The sequence below is a fragment of the Lepisma saccharinum genome, chromosome 18 (genome assembly GCF_977018435.1).
Source record: "Lepisma saccharinum chromosome 18, izLepSacc3.1, whole genome shotgun sequence".
Taxonomy (NCBI): Eukaryota; Metazoa; Arthropoda; class Insecta; order Zygentoma; family Lepismatidae; genus Lepisma; species Lepisma saccharinum.
In genome coordinates, this window is record NC_139246.1 from 25,701,195 (window position 1) to 25,723,497 (window position 22,303).

At 35.4% G+C, this 22,303-nt stretch overlaps 1 protein-coding gene across 2 annotated transcripts in view; it reads left to right on the forward strand.

Moving 5' to 3' along the window:
• LOC146002485 (small G protein signaling modulator 1-like) overlaps positions 1 to 21,210 on the forward strand; it is a 408,832-nt gene extending 387,622 nt beyond the window's left edge. For both annotated transcript variants that reach the window (XM_083140359.1, XM_083140360.1), the window contains one exon: positions 5,586 to 21,210. In XM_083140359.1, coding sequence (XP_082996485.1) covers positions 5,586 to 5,674 — 89 coding nt within the window. In that variant the 3' untranslated portion in view covers positions 5,675 to 21,210. The remainder of the gene's footprint in view (positions 1 to 5,585) is intronic.
• The last annotated feature ends 1,093 nt before the right edge of the window (positions 21,211 to 22,303 follow it).

Below are 22,303 nucleotides of genomic sequence, written 5' to 3' on the forward strand. Positions count from 1 at the left end.
TCATAGAACTTTTCTTTCTTCTAACTTGTGGTTGTTACAACCAAGTTAACACATTTCTTGAGGCAATATTTCTGGGGAACACATGCTTCTTTCATCAGATGTTTACTTGCAAATTAAAGATAATCAATTTTACAGTTATAACAATAGGAGGAATTTAACAATGAACTGACAAAAGCTTTGCATTAAGCCTTGTCAATAATATTTGTATATAAATTAGTGAAATGAGAAATCATTAAATCTCATAATAGTGCAAAGTTATTAATGGAGAATTGTTTAGACTTTAATTTATAAATCCAAATACCATCATGTAAATCAAAATTGTTTTCTTCCAGGTTTCAGAGTCAATAACTTTTGCCACTTGTGAAAAAGAACACTCTACAGTGGATCTTTATTACATCTTCAACATTCTTTTACAATGAATCCTCACCTAAATTAATACAGTGGAACCTGGTTTTTATCTTTTTGAGGGGACCAAGCTGAAACAAACTGAAAATGTCGAAAAATGTAAAATCTGTGTTCTGCTATATTTATGTCATGTTCTTTAAAACCTCTCTCTCTTTAATTATAAGCTTTTTCCTCAATAATGTGAACTGACAAGCCTGTTCTTGAATCTGTATTCGCAATGTATATTTTATTTATATTTCTTGGCACTGTACTTGCTGCATTTGATGCCTGGATGATCATAATGTCATACTTCAAAGTAGCTCCTGTTCAAGAGAATAATTTGAGAAAAGGTTTCTTTATTGATGTCCCCAAGGGTATATAATGCCAGAGAATTTGATATCCTTAAAAGTAAAATTAATGTTGCACTCTATTCTGAAAAATGAGAAGTAATTGTTTACACCAGTGGTTGGGCATGTGTCGCAGCACCCTGGGGCACTGTGGCTGGCTTACAGGGGTGCCCCAAAGTATTCCAATATATTCAATCAATGATATGATTGTTCCAAATTGTGCGTATTTAGTACTTTTTAGTTTTTACACATAAAATGTTTCTGAATTTGAAATATGTGTTTATTTTTCAACTTAAGGCAAGCAATCTAACCATGTTAACTGAGCATTGTAAGTGTTAGATAGGCCTACATTCCGACTTGGGTGCCACGGAAAAATCTTGAAACACTAAGGGCACCGTGAAATGAAAAACTTTGGGAACCCTGGTGTACACTATTTAATTTTTGCCCCTGAAACTTGGGAAATTTATCCCTTAAATGAGTCAGTTAAAATGTTTGGGTGCGTCAGCATGAATGTCCATCTTCCACCCTTCAAAGTATACAAAGTATACAAGGAACACACTCTTATCTACAACCCTTACCTTAATGTTAAAGAAGGGGTGCAAGGAGCCTCCTTGATAAATGTAAAAAGGGCAAGGTTCTAAAGGGACCTGCATAGGACAAACACAACTCAATAAAAATTAAGGCTAGTCTCTAAACTTCCTCAGAAACAGTGTAAGAGGCCTGTTTTTCTCAAGAACCTAAAAAAAAAAGCTGTGCGATATGGTGTACTGTCTTCGTAGAGATGGCTCCAATGCATCCACATAAAAAATGATGACACAACTGGTGCACAATGCACTGGAAGGCAGATGAATACCAGCGTGATCAACAGTTTTGAGGATGCAAAACTGAGAAGAACTGGCAGATGGAACACATCCATAATCGAACTTTGACCTGATAAGTGAATGGTGCAGGTGGAACAGTACATCACCCTAAGATATTTGTCTTAAAATTCATAGAAGAGAACCGTGGAACAAGATAACTTTAGCTGGCAAAGGTGAAATTGCCAGGTTAACACTAAAATGGCAGAGGATCTGATATCCCCTAGAGCAGCGGAAAGGGGTAATTTTGACCCCTCGTAAGAAATGCATTTAAAAATTCTATTTATTTTAGAATGAGAACATATTTTCAATTTATATTACTTTCTGTGCTTTATGTATCATAATCAAAGTGTTTAGGTGGTTTCTGATACATTTTGATTACAAAATAAAATTATAGTAAGAACACTCCAGAATACGTAACATTTCATCACAAGAAACTGCTACTTGATGCCACATGTTCGGAGACATCCTTTCTGGTCCAAAAAGACTACCTACATGACGACATGTAAACTGTGACAAGTGGGAACATGTGAAAGACAGGTTGACACAGGAACCGCAACCTAATGCTGATATTGCAGCACACACAATTTGACCCCTTCCACTGTTCTAGGGGTATAACATGAAATTTCACAGAAGTAAAATATATATGTTGTGGATTTTAATATACCATCTTAAAAAGGAGGAAGAATTATGAAAAGTCACAAAATTTCGAGGAAAAATAAGAAAAACGGGATAGTTATTAAAGAAATGGTGAAGAAACATCGTTCTAGTGTTAATTTCTTATCGAAAATGAGGCTGAGAAATTGATCCTCATTCCTGAAATGTAGGGACATTCTCTTCATATTTTGGTTGGGATCAAGGTGACATGTGCATTGGCGACAGAAGTTTACACACACACACACACACACACACAGGTTTATAGTCAGTTGGAGATGACGGCAAGCTGACATGAGAATCCGTGAGCGGCTAAAAATTGTGAGGTTGTTGACATAGAGGAGACCATGTACAGGAGCATGAATGTTTGCCATAACACTGTTCACTGCTATGGCAAACAGGGGCACATTCAGGGATTCCATTGTCATAGGAGTGTTTTTGAAAAGGAATTCCCAATTGCGTATACCAAAGTATTGGTTTTTAAAGAAGTTTCAAATAAAGAATGCCATGAGGGCATGGACACCCTAGGAGTGGAGCTGCTGGATTATTCCAAATCGCCAAGTTGTAGAATTTTTGGAGGTCAAAGAAGACTGCGGTTAAGTGTTCCTTTTTCAATAAAGCTTCCTGTCCAGCTGAACTAAATGATCCAGCATGGAATGGTCAGGACGAAACCTACATTAAAAATTGCTAATCAAGGAGTTCACCTCCAAGAACCAGTTGAGATGCATGTTGACCATTTGCACATACAGCTTGTTAGAACTATTGGCCTGTAACTATAGGTTGCAGTGCGAGCTTTACCTGGCTTCAGGATGGGAACAATTATAACCTTCTTCCAAGAATCGGGACAATTAATCCTCTGACTGAAGATTGTTAATGGGCAGATGGTGTAGCATCTCATAGTGGATGCTATCTAGCCCAGGAGCAGCATTCTTTGAGTTCAGAAGTGTTTTGTCAAACTCCCATTTGCTGAACTGAGAGTTATAGGGTTCGGTTTTATTGCTTCAGAAAACAAGTCTCTCTTGAGTTTGTCTCAAGAGTAGCCATGCCATTATCAAAGTTATAGTTTTTCTTGTATGTACGCATTGCTTGCATTGTAGAATTATTTTCCATGTTCATGTTCAAAGGATTATGTAGGAAACAGCAAGGAAAATGGCAAAAGATGGCACGAACACAATTTGGACATTATAAATTGAAACCCAAGAACAGGTTTGTCAACTCATATCATCCAAGAGAAGCATTTGATTAAAAAGAGAAGGGTTTTAAAAAGATTGACGGGAAACATAGAGTTGAATGTCTGGGAAGCTTCGTTCATTGCAGAAGAACACTGGAATAAATTAAATAATGAAAATGGTAACATAGATCCAGTATGGAGTTTTCTTTTTCACAAATGGAGTAAGCCACCATCTTTAAAATTTAATGTAACAGAAAACAATGATGACTTTGAATTACCTGATGATATTTGAGATTCATAATTTTAAATAAAAAATAATGTGATAAAAATAAAATTGAAATAAAAATAAAACATACTGCTTCTTTTCACAGTTAGGTTGCTATATTACAACAATGTAAAATTGACAACATCCATTATATAACAGATTTTTTTTTGTTTAAAAAATTGCTAACCATTGTTATAACTGTATCTTTAGTCAAAACAGTGTAATTCTATGAAAGGTGTAAGGCCTCCTTAGGTAAACCTGACCTGAATATTGGATAAAGAAAACCTAAAAACATTTTAACTAAATAGAATCTATTTGAATCTAAGCCATGTATGGGCACACTCAATTTCAAACACAAAATACACACACTCTATGTTAACAATAATAGCATATGTATTACTTAATGAAAATTCTCATTTATACTATAACTCGATCCGACGATCCTTTAATCTGAACACCTCAATCACGTCGTCGTAGAATCGGGAGTTTCTGGTCAATGTCTTTGGCAGCTCCTTTTCAATGGATATCAGTCCCAAGTCAGATTTCCTTGCCTGAGTCTTGTGCTGCGTTGAAATGTATGAATCCTTTTCAGTGCAGAAAACGACCTTTCCACCGACGAGCTTGAGGCAGGAACAGTGAGGAACAATTCTGTTAGTTTGTACACTTGTTCAACAGCTTCATTCAAATGGGTAGTATGCAAGTACTCATGAAGTTCAAACACACTCTTTACTCGATATTCGGCTTCAGAATAAATTACCTGTAGCTCAACTTTCAACTGGTAGCAATTGGAAAATTTTGCATACAGGTTAGTTAAGGACACAAACTCTTCTTCTGGAAAGGTCATGTCATATTTTTATTCTTTTTCTTTCACTAAAAAGGCATTTGTGGGAAATGTGTAGAATACAATTCGCAAATGCAAGCAAATGCATTCGAGAATATTACTTATTATCCTGGTTACGATATTTGCGCAAATTTTGAAAAGCATATCAAGCAACTTAGTGAAAGGAAAAGGTAAAAAAAAAATCTGTAAATCATAAAGCTAAGTATTACGTGCATGCTTTAACATTACGGGCAACTGGGATGCACGCGCTCAACTTTGCAAGCGCTGCCGGATCTAGGATTGCCAGACATTCCTCTTTCTTTTATCCTTAACTTTGCTGCTTCTAATGGAGGTAATATCCAACATTAAACCATCTCGTTTGTGAACTTAATAGTTAGTTTACACATTAAAAATGACACCCGTTTTGTTACACCTCCCGTCAATCATTGTTGAAACAACACAGGAGTCGAATTTCTTTGTTCTCTTCCGACCGTGGCAAGCATATGAGTCATACGCAGCGGCAACCATGCAGGCATAAGCTTCGCCTGCCTGGCGACAGAAATTCTCTCTAGTTAGCACCCACTCGTAATGCGCCTTACATCTGTCCCAGAATTGGGGTGCCCTGTCATTGGTTGAGAGGATACTACGTAAGCAAACACACCCGCCATGGCCGAGTCCAAATCATTTCTTCCATTCACCTACACGTAAGTCCTCTCAAGAAGCCTTACAGAGAAACAACTCGAATCAAAACAAGTCCTCAATTGTTTCGTTAAAAGTTCTACTTGCAGTCTGATATTTCTGTGTGTGTTCAAGCGATAAATACAGGAATGAAATAAGTTTTCTTCAATAATTTCAACTTGTAAGGTGGACTTACAAGCCTTACGTGGGCACTACACCGCTGAGTCAAAATGAAAATAAATGTCTGATGAAGGGAGCGTGTGTTCTCCTGAAACGTCACAACGAAAAACTGTTTTCTTATGTTTGTAATAACCGTTAACTACTGGAAAATAATTATCAAAGTTGCGTAGTATTTTATCGTAAGGCCTTTAATTCTTTAAATATATTCTTACTATCTTATCATTTTCAGAAATGGCTGAGAGGCATGATGCCAAAGCAGTTTTAGCATTAGCAAGAGATCTTGTACTACAACTGCAGACTTTGATTGAAAACAAGTAATGTGACCACTAAGCCAAAACGTTGATCAGGAGTTACCGTCAGAGCTAGTCATAAATGCAGTATGCAAGAGCTCCATAAATGAAGAAGGAATATGTAGCTGCGGACATTCGAAGGAACGTAACCAATCAATATTGCTTAGTGTAACACTGGTAGAAATAGAGGAACTGTTGATTTGTGCAGAGTTTTATATAATGTTAACTTGAAGGTCTCTACGTAATGTAAATGTAAGGTTTATTTTTAAAGTAAAGAAAGAATATTTAAGAAATGTATAGCAGAATGTGATGAAAGATATATTTTTGTGAAGTATCTGTGTGTGTATGAGGCTTTGTTCGATGTGATTTTCTTCCCGTTAATGCTTGTTGTGTACGTAAGACAAATCATATTCTCCTCATCTTCATATAAAGTGTAGAGCCAGCTGTATTGTTAATGTGCGTGTGTGATGATAATGTACAGAATATGTGCTTGGAAAGATTTATCTCCGAGTAAAAGACATCCAAACGGGATATGTAAATTATGTGTGCACCAAAAATGTGGAGGCATTTTGCTTTTAAGTTACAAGTAACTTCAGCAAAATATAGATGGTAGCCATGATACAGTTTGTGTGCACTTGCTTTATATTGTGGTCCCAAGCTTAGCTTCCGCTTTGCCATGTTTGGTTCTCGGTCGAGGCTCGTTTTAAACTGTAGGTCCAGTCATGATCAGTCTATTCGAGCATCAAGTGAACTTAAACAATCTTTATTAAACTTTAAGCTTTATACTGCCACTTTTTAAGGGGATATTTGATATGCAAGGCAATCTTCAAATTGTTAATTTCATTCACAATAAAATCATTTTAAGTTTTTATTATCACTGTTGTGGAATGACATATGTACTTCTAGTTTGAGATATGCTCAAAAGGGTGGACTGAAAATCAAAGCAATACGAAGGAAAAAGTTATCTTTACATTTTGACAATTCATGTGCAAAATCTGTTCGATTGGACATTGTTAAGTCCTGCTGTTAAAATCCCTTACCTTTTTTAAATTAACGCAACAAGCAGCAGTCTTTGCAGTTTCGATCAGATCACAACAAATGACAAGTGATGTGCACTTTAAAATCGGATATTTTGTGTTTCGTATGATTTGTACTTAACAATTGTGTATTGCGGAACATATTTGAAGGTGCCATTAGGGTTTTCACATGATTAGAAACATTTTTACACTAAAATATACCATTTCTCGAAGTGTTACGGAATGCACGTCATGTTGCGAGCCCCACAAACCATCCACGGATAGCCCCAAAAACCATTCCCGGATAGCCCCACGAACCATTCACAGAAGGTTAGGTTAGGTTCAGTTAAGTTAGGCAAACATAGTTAAAGAACGGCGTGGTTACGTTTTCGCTTAAATTGAAGCAACGGGAATTGATTTCCGGCTGAAACAGATTCAAAGATGAAAGAAAATACCTCGAAGAACTTCGACAATTCTACAAAAACTGATTTCCGTAAGTAGTTTCTCCTGTAAATTTGAAGAAAAGTGTCTCCGATATAACGAACTGTTACCATTGTTTTCTTTATTAGAATGTTTTATTTTACTCTGTTTCACTGCCTATTTAGGCTATTTTCATTTATAAGAATGATTGATGAAGGTGCACTCATGAAGAAATACCCAGGCTGGAATTTGAGCATGGAACCTTCAAACTTGCTCACCTGATGATGGAAAACTAGGCCTTGACCTCCACTCCCTGAATATTCCATGGATATATCAACCAGAAATTCCTTCAATTCCATAAATTATGTAAATTTTCTTCAGACATGAAAAATGAGCATATTTAATGATTAAGAGTGTAGTGTGATTTATTGTTTGTTTTGCAATCTTAGTGTGGGTTGATAAGCTGTTCACATACTTATCAAGACATATAGAGAACTATTAAAAAATGCTTAGACTAAAATTTTAAAACAATTTTCTTTTTACTACAACAATTGTTATTATTTTTCAACTTGAATTTTTCTAGAACTTGCTTTGAAAACTTTAATTATTCTTGAATTTTATCTGGATCATACAGTAGCCATTCCGATAAGTGAAGAACTATTTAAAAAGATGGTGTGTGAAAGCATCATTGGTTAACACCCATGGTGATTGAAATAGTTAATTTGGCTTCTTAAACCTAAAACTGATGAAAATTTTTATTACCGTAATCCAGTGGCGTCACGTGCTTTTCGCATACGAGTGTTCACAATAATGTTTTTATACTGAATACAGATTTACTCCTCTCCCTTGTAACTTCATCTTGTGAGAATAACAGTTCAATTTATTTTCAACAATTTTCCCCCAAATTCACGCTATATTTGAAGTAATACAAGAAGGGCCTAGGGGAAATTGTCCCTCTCCCCCTTAAAATCCACCAGGTTTAGCGAATTCTCGCTAAAGTTTGCAACTATGTAGCACAGACATTTTCGAGTCCCCCTAGACATGCCTTGAATATGCTGCACTCTGGTGCCGAATGTAAGAAGTATTTCCTCTTGCATCAGTGTTCGCACAGCGAAGTGAACATCTTCGGGGTATAGTGGCCAACAGCCCCTTAGCTGTCAACTCTATGCAACACGCACAGCAATTGTGTTCAACACCCTCAGTGGAACACCGTGGAAGTCAGTGTTACCAACTATCTAGAGGAGTTATCGACTTGAAGGAAATCGTGTCAGCGTTAATTGTGTGTATATACTCCTACATCAAACATTTTTTCGAATAAATATACGTATGTGGGTGTGCATTTAATTCATACGTAATTTAAGACATATACATGAGTGTTCATGTGCTCATGCAAACATTATCAGGCGACGTGCCTGCCGTACTCCCATCAAAAATCACGCCAAGTATGACAGGACTCAAACCTAAAAATTGTTTGCTCTTGGTTTTATCCAATTGAATCCTCTTTTTCAAATAGTAATTGTACACTTATGCTAACTCTAACATATCCTATTCAGGTTGTTGGTGCTTATGTAATCTACATATCTCATGGCTGATTGTTACCACTTAAAACATTTAAATGAAGTATTGTGGTTATTTTCCAATTCAGATAACAGACAAAAGGGGTCATTATGGTGCTTTAGAGAAAGAACATTCATAATTAGAAACCTGTTACATTAATTTAATGTATTTTATGTTCATGGTAGACTGTAATATGTTGGTACTTTTACATATTTTTGGGGATGTATGTTTCTTTTCCACATCGTCGTGGTAATTACGATGATGAATTGATGAAATGGATGAAAAAATGACATGTCTGCACCTTACCCAGGATTCGAACCATTGTGGGCTCTAAAATAACCTTTGCTGACCCAAATAACCTTCATAAGAAATTGTCCCAGCAGGATGCTAGGACGTAATGACGTGCCCTTGTAAAAATACCCATAATCAAAATTGCTTCTTCAGTTCAAATTTTAATGATTCTAAAGCATGTAAATAATAATACATTCATTGATTAATCTAATTCTATTAATTTTGAACATTTGCATTGAATCATATAATTGATAAAAAAGAGTTTTGAAATACCAACTGAAACGTATAAGTGCATGTTGGGTGAAATTTACCCAGGTAGTGTTTCTACAGCATTGTGGGTGGAACTAAGTGAACTAAATGAACTAAGGTTCAAGGTTCCGACACTCAGAAGGGTTCACTGGAAATGTTCTGAGAAAGATGGCCTTAGACACTCATTGGAAGTGATCAGAAAACATTTCAAAATCACCTGGGTAATTTTTACTCATTTGCGCATCCTTACAGATTAAACAATTCCAGGAAACATTTTGACATTCCAATTAATTGTGTATGGTAAATGTAGAAGTTATCGTGGGAATTTAGAGAGAGAGAAAGAGGAGTGTAGATAAAGAAGAGAAAATAAAATTGTAGCCGAAACTATAACGGAAGTCCACCTGAAAATACTTTGTCCACCCTTGAGCACACCAAAGAAATTTTCCAGTAATACCACTGTGGCTACACTAACCACTGTGCCATGGAGGATGGCTGTAGTATGCTGGTGGATAATTTCTTATTACATATGCGGAAATCCTCATAATTTCTCAGGTTAAGACATCATGCTTTAAAGATATGCGTGCAGAACACAAATATTTTATTTTATTGGGGAAAATTTGAATGGTAGAAACTAAACCATATGCATGAGTCTAGTCTTATGATTTCACTTAAATTTGACTTATAATATTAGTAACGGAAAAGTCCTACCTGTATAGCATTAGCAGTTAAGATATCAAGCAAATGTCATATTCCCATTATTACATATCACTTGGGTACTCTTGTGATATGCAACCTAAACTTGGATATAGGCTAAGTTGATTTGATGTTGTAACAACATGTCCCAGATTTTTTAATTATATTCAATGTTAATTGCAAATTGTTTGTTTATATTTTGCATTATGAACATTTTGAAAGGAGTCACAAGTGTGATGATGTTGATATTTGAATAATCAAGACTTGTTCTTCTTGTATGTGTTGTTGCTCACATGTTAGCTGGTGTTTAACCGATGCCAAGGCAGAATTTTTCGAATTTTCGTCATTATGAAATTCCAAAATCTGAAAAATTACATGCGCTTATTCAGGTGAATGTTCATGGCTTTTGGAGCCATGTCCCTGCATGGAACTTAGGGTTCAGCTGGGCTGTGTGGAATAGGTGCAGTAGAATACTGGCATTTATAATGATTCTAAACATCTGTAGATTATTAGTGTTCAATTATTAGTATCAAGAAGGGTGACAGTATTTCTTCTAAAGCTTTACTCGCCCCCATTGCAGTGTTCAGGGTGGCTACTCACTGGGAATTCCTTGAATTCCTTGAATTCTGGGAATTATGTGTTAGTTATTGGCTCCAGGAATTATATGTGAATTCTACATGAATTTTTCTCCGTAGACATGCAACGTTTATTAATCCAAATGAATTCATACATTTACAAATGCCCCGAGGCAAGTTTTTCACAATTTAGCTTTTATTGTTATCGAGAAAGGAAAATAAAATAAAAAAGTGCATGGAAAATAAAACAGAATTCTGAGAATTCCATTTACTTTGTTAGTGCCCTTTGCAGAACAATCTATCTGACAGGCATATTATTGCACGAAAATATATCATGAAGTTGATTAGGTAAATTTCAGTTTGAAATTCTTGTACAATTAACATTTTTTTGTAGATCAGTACATTCCGTAGCATTTGTGATTTGTGTTTGCAGATGTAGCCTGAGTTTGTGAAATGGCAAATGTAAACTTCACATCTTAAATTGAATATTATAAATAGTGTGTATATATAGTATTCCGTTTAATTGAATTACCCTTTATATCATTAATATATTATTGTGTGTGTGGGGGGGGAGGGGGTGTTGAGAGGCGGTAATACGTAAGGTTGAAATAGAGAAAACATGTGTTTCTACTCTTGATTTTTGGAAACCTCGCCTTGAAAACCGGGAATTATACTTGAATTTTATCATGGTCTAGAGTGGCTACCCTGGTGTTGTCAAGTGTTACAGGTTAGACTTTTCTGCCAGTATCGTGGTCATTAGAATCATTAGCTTATGTGGTAGTACCACCGGACACCACAGTCATACTAGTACTACAGTGACGACATCAGAAAAATATGATGCAGTAAGCTGAGGTAATGGAATATTTTATGGGTGGTAACATTTAATGTACTATTAAACACCATCCAGAAGTGCATATGTGAGCTGAAGGTTTTTTATTTATCTAGTTTCTTGTTTCTGGGAGGGTGGTTAACCCTTTCCCGAAGGGATTTAGCAGATTGAGTTTTCTCCAGGGCGTGGAGGTTGCTTGCTGTTTTACAAAAAATCATAGAAAATATGTTGTCGAGTGTGTTATTCTTAAACATTTTTTTCTAAAATCTACAACACTTCCTCTTTCCATTGATATATAATATGTTACATTTCATATAAATTTCCGTAGATTTATGATTTTTTTTCTGTAACAATTTTTTGAAGTAAAAATATATACGTATATAACATTGCATAAAAGTTACTTAAAACATACTATTTTGAATAGGTAATATAAAATTAACTCATGAAAATAATGTAAAAACTTTCAATTAGAATCAAAACCATCACTAACTGTGGAATCATCGTAAGAAATTTCCACAATGTGAATGTAAATTATTAAGTGCTGTTCTCAAGGGTATAAATAAGAGCGCAAGTTAATTCAACACGAGTATAAGTCAAATTCAGCAAGAAAGATAATGAGACATCTAGCTGTTGAAATTTGAAAGAGGTGGATATAACACGCATGCACAGGAGACATGGTGCGATTATAGCATGTATCATGCCCATTGCTCATCTTATTGGACTCCATCACTTGTCCGGAAAGGGTTAAGGGGGTGACATGTTCTCACCCAGTCACTGCCATAATACCATAAAATAAATTGCTGAGCTGCTCTATTTTTGCTCTGTGCATATGCGGAATAGGGTGGAAATGCTCTGTTAGGGTGGTCAGTGGGTAGCATCAGTAGTTTTCTGGACATTTATGGAAAGCACAACGATTTGTGGAATACAAAGAAAACTATAGAACTAAAAATATGAACGAGGATAGTTATATGCGAGTGCATTGATGCACGGGACTGGCAATGCACAGTGGTGTATTCTGAAAATTTGACCTGGTTTACTGTAACAATTATTATTTATTGTATATATGTATTTATTACATATTAATTAAACATAATAGAAATAAGAAAACCTATGCAAGTAAAACAAGAACACAAGCCTGACAACTTCAAATTTTCCAGCAGTTTCCATACATGTGAAAAAAGTTGGTTTACTGCATGGGAGAATATGCCACTGCCTGTACACCAACCTCACAATTTGACAAGGTCAGTAGCAGCAGTACTACCAGTGGCTACTAATGGTACAGTGATGAGTGACAGTATCTTAAATGGTACGAGGGGAGGCTGAGAAGTATTGAGCCTTACCTAGAAAAAGTTGAGCTAGGAAGCTGTAACTGTCACACTATTCTACTTATTCCCCCAGAAAGTCAATGCACTTGCGACATCTGTCCTTCAGCTTCTGAAGTCCCTTCAAATAAAATTCTTTCGACTGCTGGTGTAACCACTAATTTGCAGCATTAGTTTCCACCTGAACACTCCCAAATCGTTGTCCCTTTAGGTGCTTTTCAAATGGGGGAACAAATGATAGTCAGATGGAGCCAGGTCTGGCAAATAAGGTGGATGGGGCAACACTTGAAAGCCTAAGTGTGTGGCGAGGCATTGTCATGCGACAGGATGATGCTTTTGGAGAGCTTTTCTGGAGGTGCTGCCATTTTCACTTTGGGCCTGAAAAACAAAGGGAAGTTAAAATCATAGAAAGTCGATTTTTGCACCATTACATATAGAAGAATTGACCAGTACACTCTCGGGTAAGGCTCAATACTTATCACCCTCCCCTCGTATTTGCTCAGTAATGAAGTGGCCCAAGGTTGAAATCTGAGAAAGCACATATAGATGATGGTGGTGTGAATCTCGCTGTAAACCTTGCAAGATATTAATTCTATTTCATGAACTTATTCTTGTCAAAGTATTTAAACACACACTCTTCTTTAAGAGACAAATCGCATGCTTAGCTACAGGTCTAGGTAGCTTTTAATATTGATAAAAGTCGACTGTAGACCTGTGATCCCATCATTTTTGCAATGATGTTAAGCCCTTATTTGTTATGCTAGTCTGTGGATCTTAAAATACATGGAATATGGTCGTTTTAGTCTGTAATGCTAGTCTCATAGGACAGTACTATCAAAAAACCTACATTAATATAATTGTTAAGATAGATATGCACTTAGTCCAGCATAAATAGTATAAATCTTGAAAATAGTACTTGATACGGTATTTCAAATTTCCCTCAATATTTCAAGTATGATTGATTGATTAATTGATTTGGTGTTTTAAGTCCACTTTATGCACAGTAAGGCTAATTGGGACTGGACCTACAAGCTTAAAGTGGGATCCGAACCACTATGTGCCTCCACCGAGTATCAAACCCGGGACCCCTTGATTACATGGCGACAACGCAACCACTGCGTCATCGCTGAGGCCCATGTAGTACTCAAGTATACGATGATACAAGTAAGGTAAGACATTTTATCGTTATAAGGCCTATTTTACTTCGTAATTTATACATGTCAATTTGTTATATTTAATTACAAGAGGAATGCAAGTTAATCAGATTTCATAATTCTCATTGTATGGGACAACTTATTATTACTTCTTTGTTATTTGCAGTGAGCTTTAAAATTTGAAAAGGCAATATCCTTGTTGTTTGTCCCACAGAATTATTGCAACCCCCCTTCTCCAGGTTGAAAGATTGATCTTGACATTATGTAAATCTTCCAATGACTACATAATAATGTCAAGCCTTGCACTGAACAAATGGTAGAACTCTTAGACTTGTCCATGGTATTAAAAGTAGTGGATTCTAAGCAACATATCCTGGTTCAAATCTTGATTTTCTGTTGCTATTACTTTTTCAACATCACCACACTTGTTCAAAAATAACTTACATAAAGAGTTTAAAAATGGATATTTGTGACATAGAAATTGTGTAAGTAACTACTTACGGTGCTACATGCAGATATTTGGTTATTACAGTGTGTGTAAAAAATAAACAAACAAAAAAAGGAAGGTCATGATGGCATATAGAAATAGTAACCAGTATTTACTGGATGTTTCTCTTTAACATGTATAATAATTCACCAAGAATTGTCCATAGACGAAATTGAACGAAATGATAGAATGTAAAGTTGTAAATGTTGTCCAAACCATAGTGTAAATTCAGTTCAGTTGTGCATATTTCCCGTTATTTAAGTGATGAACTTGTACAATTTTTAGTTGTAAACCTAGTTTTGTAATGACTAAACCAGAAATGAAGTCAGGAAATATCGTATTTGCCAGCATATAGGGCACACCTTTTTCCTTTAAAAATAGGTCTGAAAAGCAGTGTGTCTTATATATCGCTACTCAGTTTTCATTACATTCATTTCTGGAAATTTTCTCTGTTCTGAGTTAGACAATTTCTTTGCGGTGTGTGACGAAGAAGATTAAAAGGTTAGATTATTTAAGTTATTTGTTGAAAGTAGACCTATACATATTACTTTATATTTGAAATATTATAAATTAATTATAAATTCATTGATAGAGATTTTTCCTCAAAAATGTGTGATCTAATATGCCGGTGTGTCTTATACACCAGCAAATACAGTAAGTAAATAGGCTCAACTAATTTTGAACCTGAAAATAATACAGATAATTGAATATTGTAGGAAATTTAGATTAATTCGTAACCAGTATATATTTTTCAAATGTCATTTTTAAGCAAGTAATGTTATTCAAATAAAATAGGTTTGGTCTTTTTGCTTGATTTTCTGAAATAGATATAAGTGATTGAATTAAACAGATGCCCTTGATATCAATTTGTAACCTGAGACCTGGGAATAATAATTTTGAATTGGAAATTGGCATGTTGGAAAAACCAATAAATTGTTTTTGAAAAATAATAATAATAATAATAATGATAATAACATTTCACAAAGACAGTTTCTTTGATTCCAGTTTTTGAAAATAGTTTATTAGTTTTCAAAGTTTTCTTGAAAACAACAAAGTGGTAGTTTTAATTGTCACAGCGTTAATTGATATGTGAAATCAGTATTATATAGTTTGCCAAGTCTAAGTCTGAATTTAGTACTGAATAATGTGTATGATCTCATAATATGAAACTCTGTTAACGATTGCTGTAGATAACATTCCATAAAAAAGAATACAAAATTATTTTGGACAAGTATAATAGAAGACGCAACTAAAACACTGTATCAAGACAAAATGAAATTTTCTTCTTGTGCTGTAAACTGTAAAATTTCTTTCCATTGTCTGTGCCTTACACTACAGTGCATGTGTGTGGATCTGAATATATGATGTTATTTCTTGTCTTCCCTCATAAAATTAAGAAATGTAACTACACTTTGGTATGTCTAAGTTATAAAATATAATAACCTGGTGTTTTCCTGAATAAATGTTTGTGCGTGTGATTTCTGGTAGCGACAATCAAGCATTCTCAGTGTTAACCGTGTTGTGAAAATTTGCCAACAGTGATGCGGCAACAGTTTTGCTTTGAATAACAAAGTTGAAGACAGAATTTTACTACCTCTTTGTAAAATATCTTTAACTATTTGGTTATTCAGGATTCTCACTAGAACACTAGAATTTATTCATTCCATTGCATGTTAATGTTACATATAGCTTAGTTTTGTGTTTCCGAAACATGTAAACTATGAGAATATAGGAGTTGTGGTTCTTTTCTTAACATTGTTGCCACATCACTGCTTGTAGAAGTTTAAAAAAAAAGGTCTGTGATAATTCTTCACAAACGAAAAGTAATTTTTCTTTGCAAAGGTTCTTGGAGTGACAAGGGTGTGTTAGTATTCTAATTTTCTAAAAGGAAATATGTCAATTTCTAAGAGCCCTGAAAATGACAAGTATACAGTCACTTCGTATATTAGTTACCTAATGAATAGTAATGTGGTTTTTTCTAAGTATAATTTCTGATAAAATTGCAGTGTCTTATTTTGGATGTGCTTTTTTTATATATTTTAGTAGTTCATGTTATGTAAGCCATATGCGTGACTTTTGAATAGCCATATATGTAAAACTGTAATGGATTGTCTAAATATTGTACCTCTATTTCTGTTGTGGCATGCTGATGATGATAATTTGTTTCACACTAACTTGCTTGAAGAAATTGGTCATATCTTCTTGAGTAATTTTCAGTGTATGTTTACATGGTTCAATATTGTTTATCCCGTTTTGGATACAGTTTCATACTAAAAGTTTGAACTATTTTGTGCACATTATCAGGAAGTTATAATCTTTTACTGTTTCCAACTGGGTCTCTCCATATTTTTCTTGTCTTCCATCACCTTTTTCCACCATGTTTCAATCCTGCCTCCTCTTACACTCTCCACTGTCTGCTCTTTCCAACATTTTCTTTCCTTTGGCATCTTTCTCACTCCTTGAGCAGTGTATTCTCTCACTGGCAGTGTTTCTGTCTTCACATATGCAAACCATCTCGTCTGTGCCTGATCTAGTTTGTCCTACAGCTCCTCACTATCTGTCGATTCACCCATTCATCTCTTCTGATCCTTTCTACTACACTCCTTAAAGTTTCATCTCCATTCCCTGCATCTTACTTTTCTATCTTTCATTATCCAAGTCTTGCCGGCCTGTGTGGCAGAGGCATAGCATACTATGACACCAGGGGTCCCGGGTTTGAATCTTGGCCTGAGCACTCTTTGTGAATGTTCCTTCATCATATCATCACTTGTCCTCATCTTCGTGATTAGCCAAAAGTGGCTGAAATGCAAGGCAAAATAAAGCAAATCAATCATCAATTATCCAAGACTCTTCTCTATACATGATTACAGGTATGTGCTATACATTGCCTTTTACATTTCACACGCACATCCATGTCGCATGTCAATTTCCTAACCTAATGGAATCCTCTTCTCAGTTCTTCTCTTCTGTTTGCACTCCCATCTATTCTTGCACTCCCTTCACTTATGCTATTCAATTTTGAAACTCCACTATGCTCGAAAATAACAACCAGTTGAACACAAGTAATGTATTACTTTTCCGGTACTTGCATTGGTAATACAGGGTGGTCCATATTGATGGGACACATTTTATTTTGTATTTTCAGGCAGTAGGAATATTCTAACATTTTTCAAATGCATTGTACTGGGAAGCCTCAGCTTGGGAGTTTATATTAATTCTATTTCTATTTTATTGTTCTAATGAATTATGGTGCTGTGGACTCCTGTTCTATTGAAATTGTTTATGATGTGGAAGCATTCCTCACTAGTAGAAGCTTCACGTCACAAAGGTGATTCAGAAAACATTTCAAGAAGTGCGAAGCGCCATCTCAGAAGGTAATCCTGCATGCTGTGAAAAACATCTGTGAGATGAGACAGCTAATGCCGACAAGAAACCATCTCGTATTGCAGAGAACACATAGTGTGCTTGTTCCATTCCTAGAAATGTGCATTTGAAATATCTCTCATCAATATGGACCACCCTGTATGTAGAAATTTCAATGAAAAATGCAGGCTTGACCAGGAATCGAATCTGGGTCTCTTTTATACCATGCCATTCCTCTACAAATTGAACTACAGAGCCAGCGCTGGTTTTGCCTAATTTTTTGTAGTTGCCGTTCTACCTGTGTGGATTGCACTGGGATCTGTTGCCCTTAAAATACTGATGACACCAACACTGCCTCATTTCTTCCAGTGTAGGGTTGTAAATTATCTTACGATTTGCACACACAGAAGATATACTTTGTGTAAATTTCAGCGAAGACATTTCCGCACAAGTAAAACAGCGACAGTGAAAAATCACGTGAAATCAGGGCTAGCCCAGTAACTCAGTTGGTAGAACAACGGCACAGTATACAAGAGACTCGGGTCCGAGTCCTCGTCGACCCTGCATTTTTCGCTGAAATTTCTAAATAGCACATCGTGAGGTAATTTGCATTAGTAATGTTACCAAAATTACACAAATAAATGAAACAGTATTTTGTAACTTTGTGTTAATTTATTCGTTACCTTGACAATTCAGAATGAAGGTTTTATTTGCTAGGGCAAAACATTCTCTGTTGTGTTGTTTTAAAGATGTACTTTGTAAAATTATAATGGAAAAACAGGGATTACAGAAAATCAAACCCGTAGCCCGGAAACCTTTGTAGGGGGGATGAAATCAATCCTAGAGGGGCACATTTTTAATATATTGTGTAGGATTGGCAGATATAGCAGGGTACACAGAGGCACTTGACCCCTCCCCCAAAAGAGATAAGTAACAGAAAAGGACGATATCTTGAAACGAACAAAAAAAAAAACAAGTTTGAGCAACATCAAATAGCAATATTTCGATAATGACCTCTCCAGATTGCCAAATAATATAATGTTTAACATAAATAAGCTAATAGGGACTGTATCTACTTGATATTTACAGGTCCATAATGTTAATAGATGATTAATATGTACCAACAGCTTGGGGCCTCTCTGCAGAACTGATTAAGGGAGCCCTTTATAAATCATGCTTCATAATGATTCCCTCTAGTTTCCAGTATGCAAGATTTTTACGCACAAAGGAATCTAACGAGAATCCAACAACACCATTGTGTTGTGTTTTGCAAGAAAAATCGAATTAATTAAACAATAATGGTTACATATTATCTACACTTTGATGAATTGTGTAAAAATTTGCAATAAATGCATTTTTTTGTACTTGCTAAAACATTAGAACGTGGGTCCCTTAGTCCAGCACAGACTCTATTTCCTTCAAAGGGGAGACTCTTGCATCACTACAGACAATGTTTGCCTATGGTTACGTTAACCATTTTGCAAAATATTGTGTGAATTGTATTATATTATAGTCGAAATACATGTTTTTGACACCTGACAAACAAATAGGAATCCCTTGATTGGTCAATGACTTCTTGGATTACAGTATCATCATTAATATTTCATATTAAGTCTCGTAGAAAGAAATTGTTTTAATAATGCGCAAATAATTTTATGGGACACCATGGCATTCTCTTTAACATTTTTTTCATATAGATCGTTTGGCTCCCAGGACCGACTCCCGCCACCCCATAGCTATGGCTCTGAACTTGGACTATAGGAATAGCAAACATTGTGAGCTAAGCGAGCAAGAAAATTTTACGAAATGTATTTTTAATTGTATAAAATTTGGAATATAGGGGGAGAAATTGCCCTTCTGTGCCCCTTTCTGGAAGAAAAATGCAAGGAACATGTGAAAACTAATTCCATTATGAGTATTCAATTGTCCTGCCATTCTTAGATTCTCCTAGTCTTGTTATTTACTTCAATGTTTGCTTCCCCTAGAATGGACCTCCATCCAAGGTCGGGGAGGGGGGACAATGCCCCCTGCCCCCTGTGGTTGCAGCACTGTTTATGAATGTCTCTTCATCAATTTCACGTCTTCACTCATTGTTGCGATTATCTAGAAGTGGCAGAAATGCAACGATAAGTAACAAAAATCAAATATCCACTCCCTATCTTTACCACATAAATCACTATTACCAAAAGGTAGATTTGGGAAACAAAAATTTAAGCAGTTCCAAGTTTATAGCAACACATCCAAGAAAACAACTGAACACATTAGGCACTTTTAATACGAGACTACTCAAAATGTCACAACTGTTCTAGATACTGAAAATTGCGAAATCATATCATGCCCAAATCCTGATACGACATCATACGGAATCTCATACACTCTAATAAATCACTAAATCAATAAGTGTCTTTGTTATGTTGCTCGAGTAATACAGGATATGATTGTAAAGATTAGTGAGAATTCAAGGTAGGAATGTGTTCTGTATTTTTCACAGGGGGGCGGCAGTTGCCTCCTCTGCCCCCTCTATCTACGAGCCTACAGAAAATAGGTGTAAATAGTTATATGTCCATATTGTATGACAAAGTAATACATACTTTTGGAAGCAAAAGTAACCATAATATGTTAAATTTTCAAGTAAAGTAACGTGTTTCTTATTTTGAATAACTTACACAACTCTTCACAACCGCCATCTTGATTGAACTTGACAAGCAACTGAATGTTGAAAGTTTGAAAAAAAGTTTTTGTCATCCTCATGCCACAAATAGAAGCACTGTTAGTATATTAACATAACAGATTGAAAAGTATTTTTTCCTTCTGAATGTTCAAATTCTGCATGAATTTTCATCTGTTACTATTACAAGAAACGTTCATGTCAGAGGAAGAAGATGAATGTTATTTTCATGTACAAAAAAGAATTATCACATGTGATATATGTATGAGCAACATTGGTGCATTAGTAGCTGTGAGGGAAGAATTATTATATAACAAGTGCCAATTTCTTTGATATATGCAGGTGGATAAACAGTCTTAGTTACTTGAAGAAAGTTGATATTGCGAGCAAACTACAAGTTGAGGAGTGAAATATATTTGTAGTGTAATTCATGTGCTATCACTTCATGTTCCTGCCTGTGTTGGTTTTAAGAAAGAATCAACAATCATTTCCATTGTATGAAACAATCTGTGACATCATCATATCCTATTGTTATACGTCATGTTTCGTGCAGTGTGTGCTCTTGTATATATAAAATGGCACACACACTGCTTAAATCCTTTTTGATGTTCCAAATATATTGTGATCATATATACAACATATATCTATATGCATACACATATTACACACACACAAATATATATATAAACTGTTATGGTGTTGTGTGAGGATCTTTTAAACTATCTTCACATATCCCACTGTTTATGTTAAGAGTATGTAGACATTTATACATGTATTGTGGATCTATCCTTTGTACAGTAGTGTTAGTGAATTCAAAACAAGAAAGAAAGGTTATTTATTCATATCTTTGCTGAATGAGTGCATATTTCAATGGTTTTGTTTATTAAATTCATGTAATTCTACTTGCCGGTAAAGAGAATACATTTTGTTTCAAAAATTGTTTAATGTATTTTTATATTGATGTGTATTGCAAGATTCATATCTATACAGATGACCTGAAGGTTCTGTTACATGTCTACTAGTGAGCTGCAGGGGGGAGCATTTCACTCGAGCACCAAATACTTTGCACGGATGATGCTAGATAGTGTACGGAATTGTGAGCTTCTTCGCTCAGCAAATAACACTTTAACAGGCAAAACAAGCAGTATACACTTGAAGCTGAGTATTACACGTTTAACTGTAATTTGTGTAAGGTAGTGGCCCCTCAAATATGGATCATAGAGTGGAAGAAACGGTGAAATTGAAAGTTAAGTGAACATAGTCACAATCTCCATGTTAAAATGTAGTTTAGCCTATCTTACAAATGCACAGTGCTATATTAAAATAAAATAGATGATTGTGCGCTGAAGCTACTAAGGCAGATATTTTGCATATATGTGCCCACATTTATTGTCACATTAAAATGATATTCCAAACCCCGGTTGGTAGCTAAGGAGTACTTCACTTCTTTTTCTCCTTGCGCTTGACGTAATGTGGGAACAAATCTTGAAATTCCACATACGAGAAGTGTGTAATGCTCTGCATAAAGCGGGCCATCCATTTACAAAGAAAACAACAGGGAAATGCTACAAGCCCATTGGCGAGACCCTGCGATTGCCAAAAGCTGGAATCAAATAGTTGCACACTTGCAGCTGGGAAATCAACGCCCCTCATTTTTGTTGTGTTTCTTGGCTTCGCCCATCCATTGTGTTCTGTCAATTTCTTGTGGTAAGACATGGCTCCTGTTCTTTCAAAACCCAGAGCTCCTTGTTTCAATGTTATTTTGGATAATGCTCTTTTAAAAAGAATAGAAGGTATAGATTCTGTTTTTTTTTTTGTGTTTGTGTGTTTTTTGTACATACAGCCATACGAATTTGCTGAATGACTTTTTTAAAACTGAACGACAGAGAAAATTATAGAAACTGTTTACACACGGACATAGAGACATGTATCTAGAAATATATTTCTGGGGGAGGGGTCCGAACCAAGTGTCTCAGAATAAGAATAATAATATGATAGTAATATAATAATAATAATATATAATATGATAATAA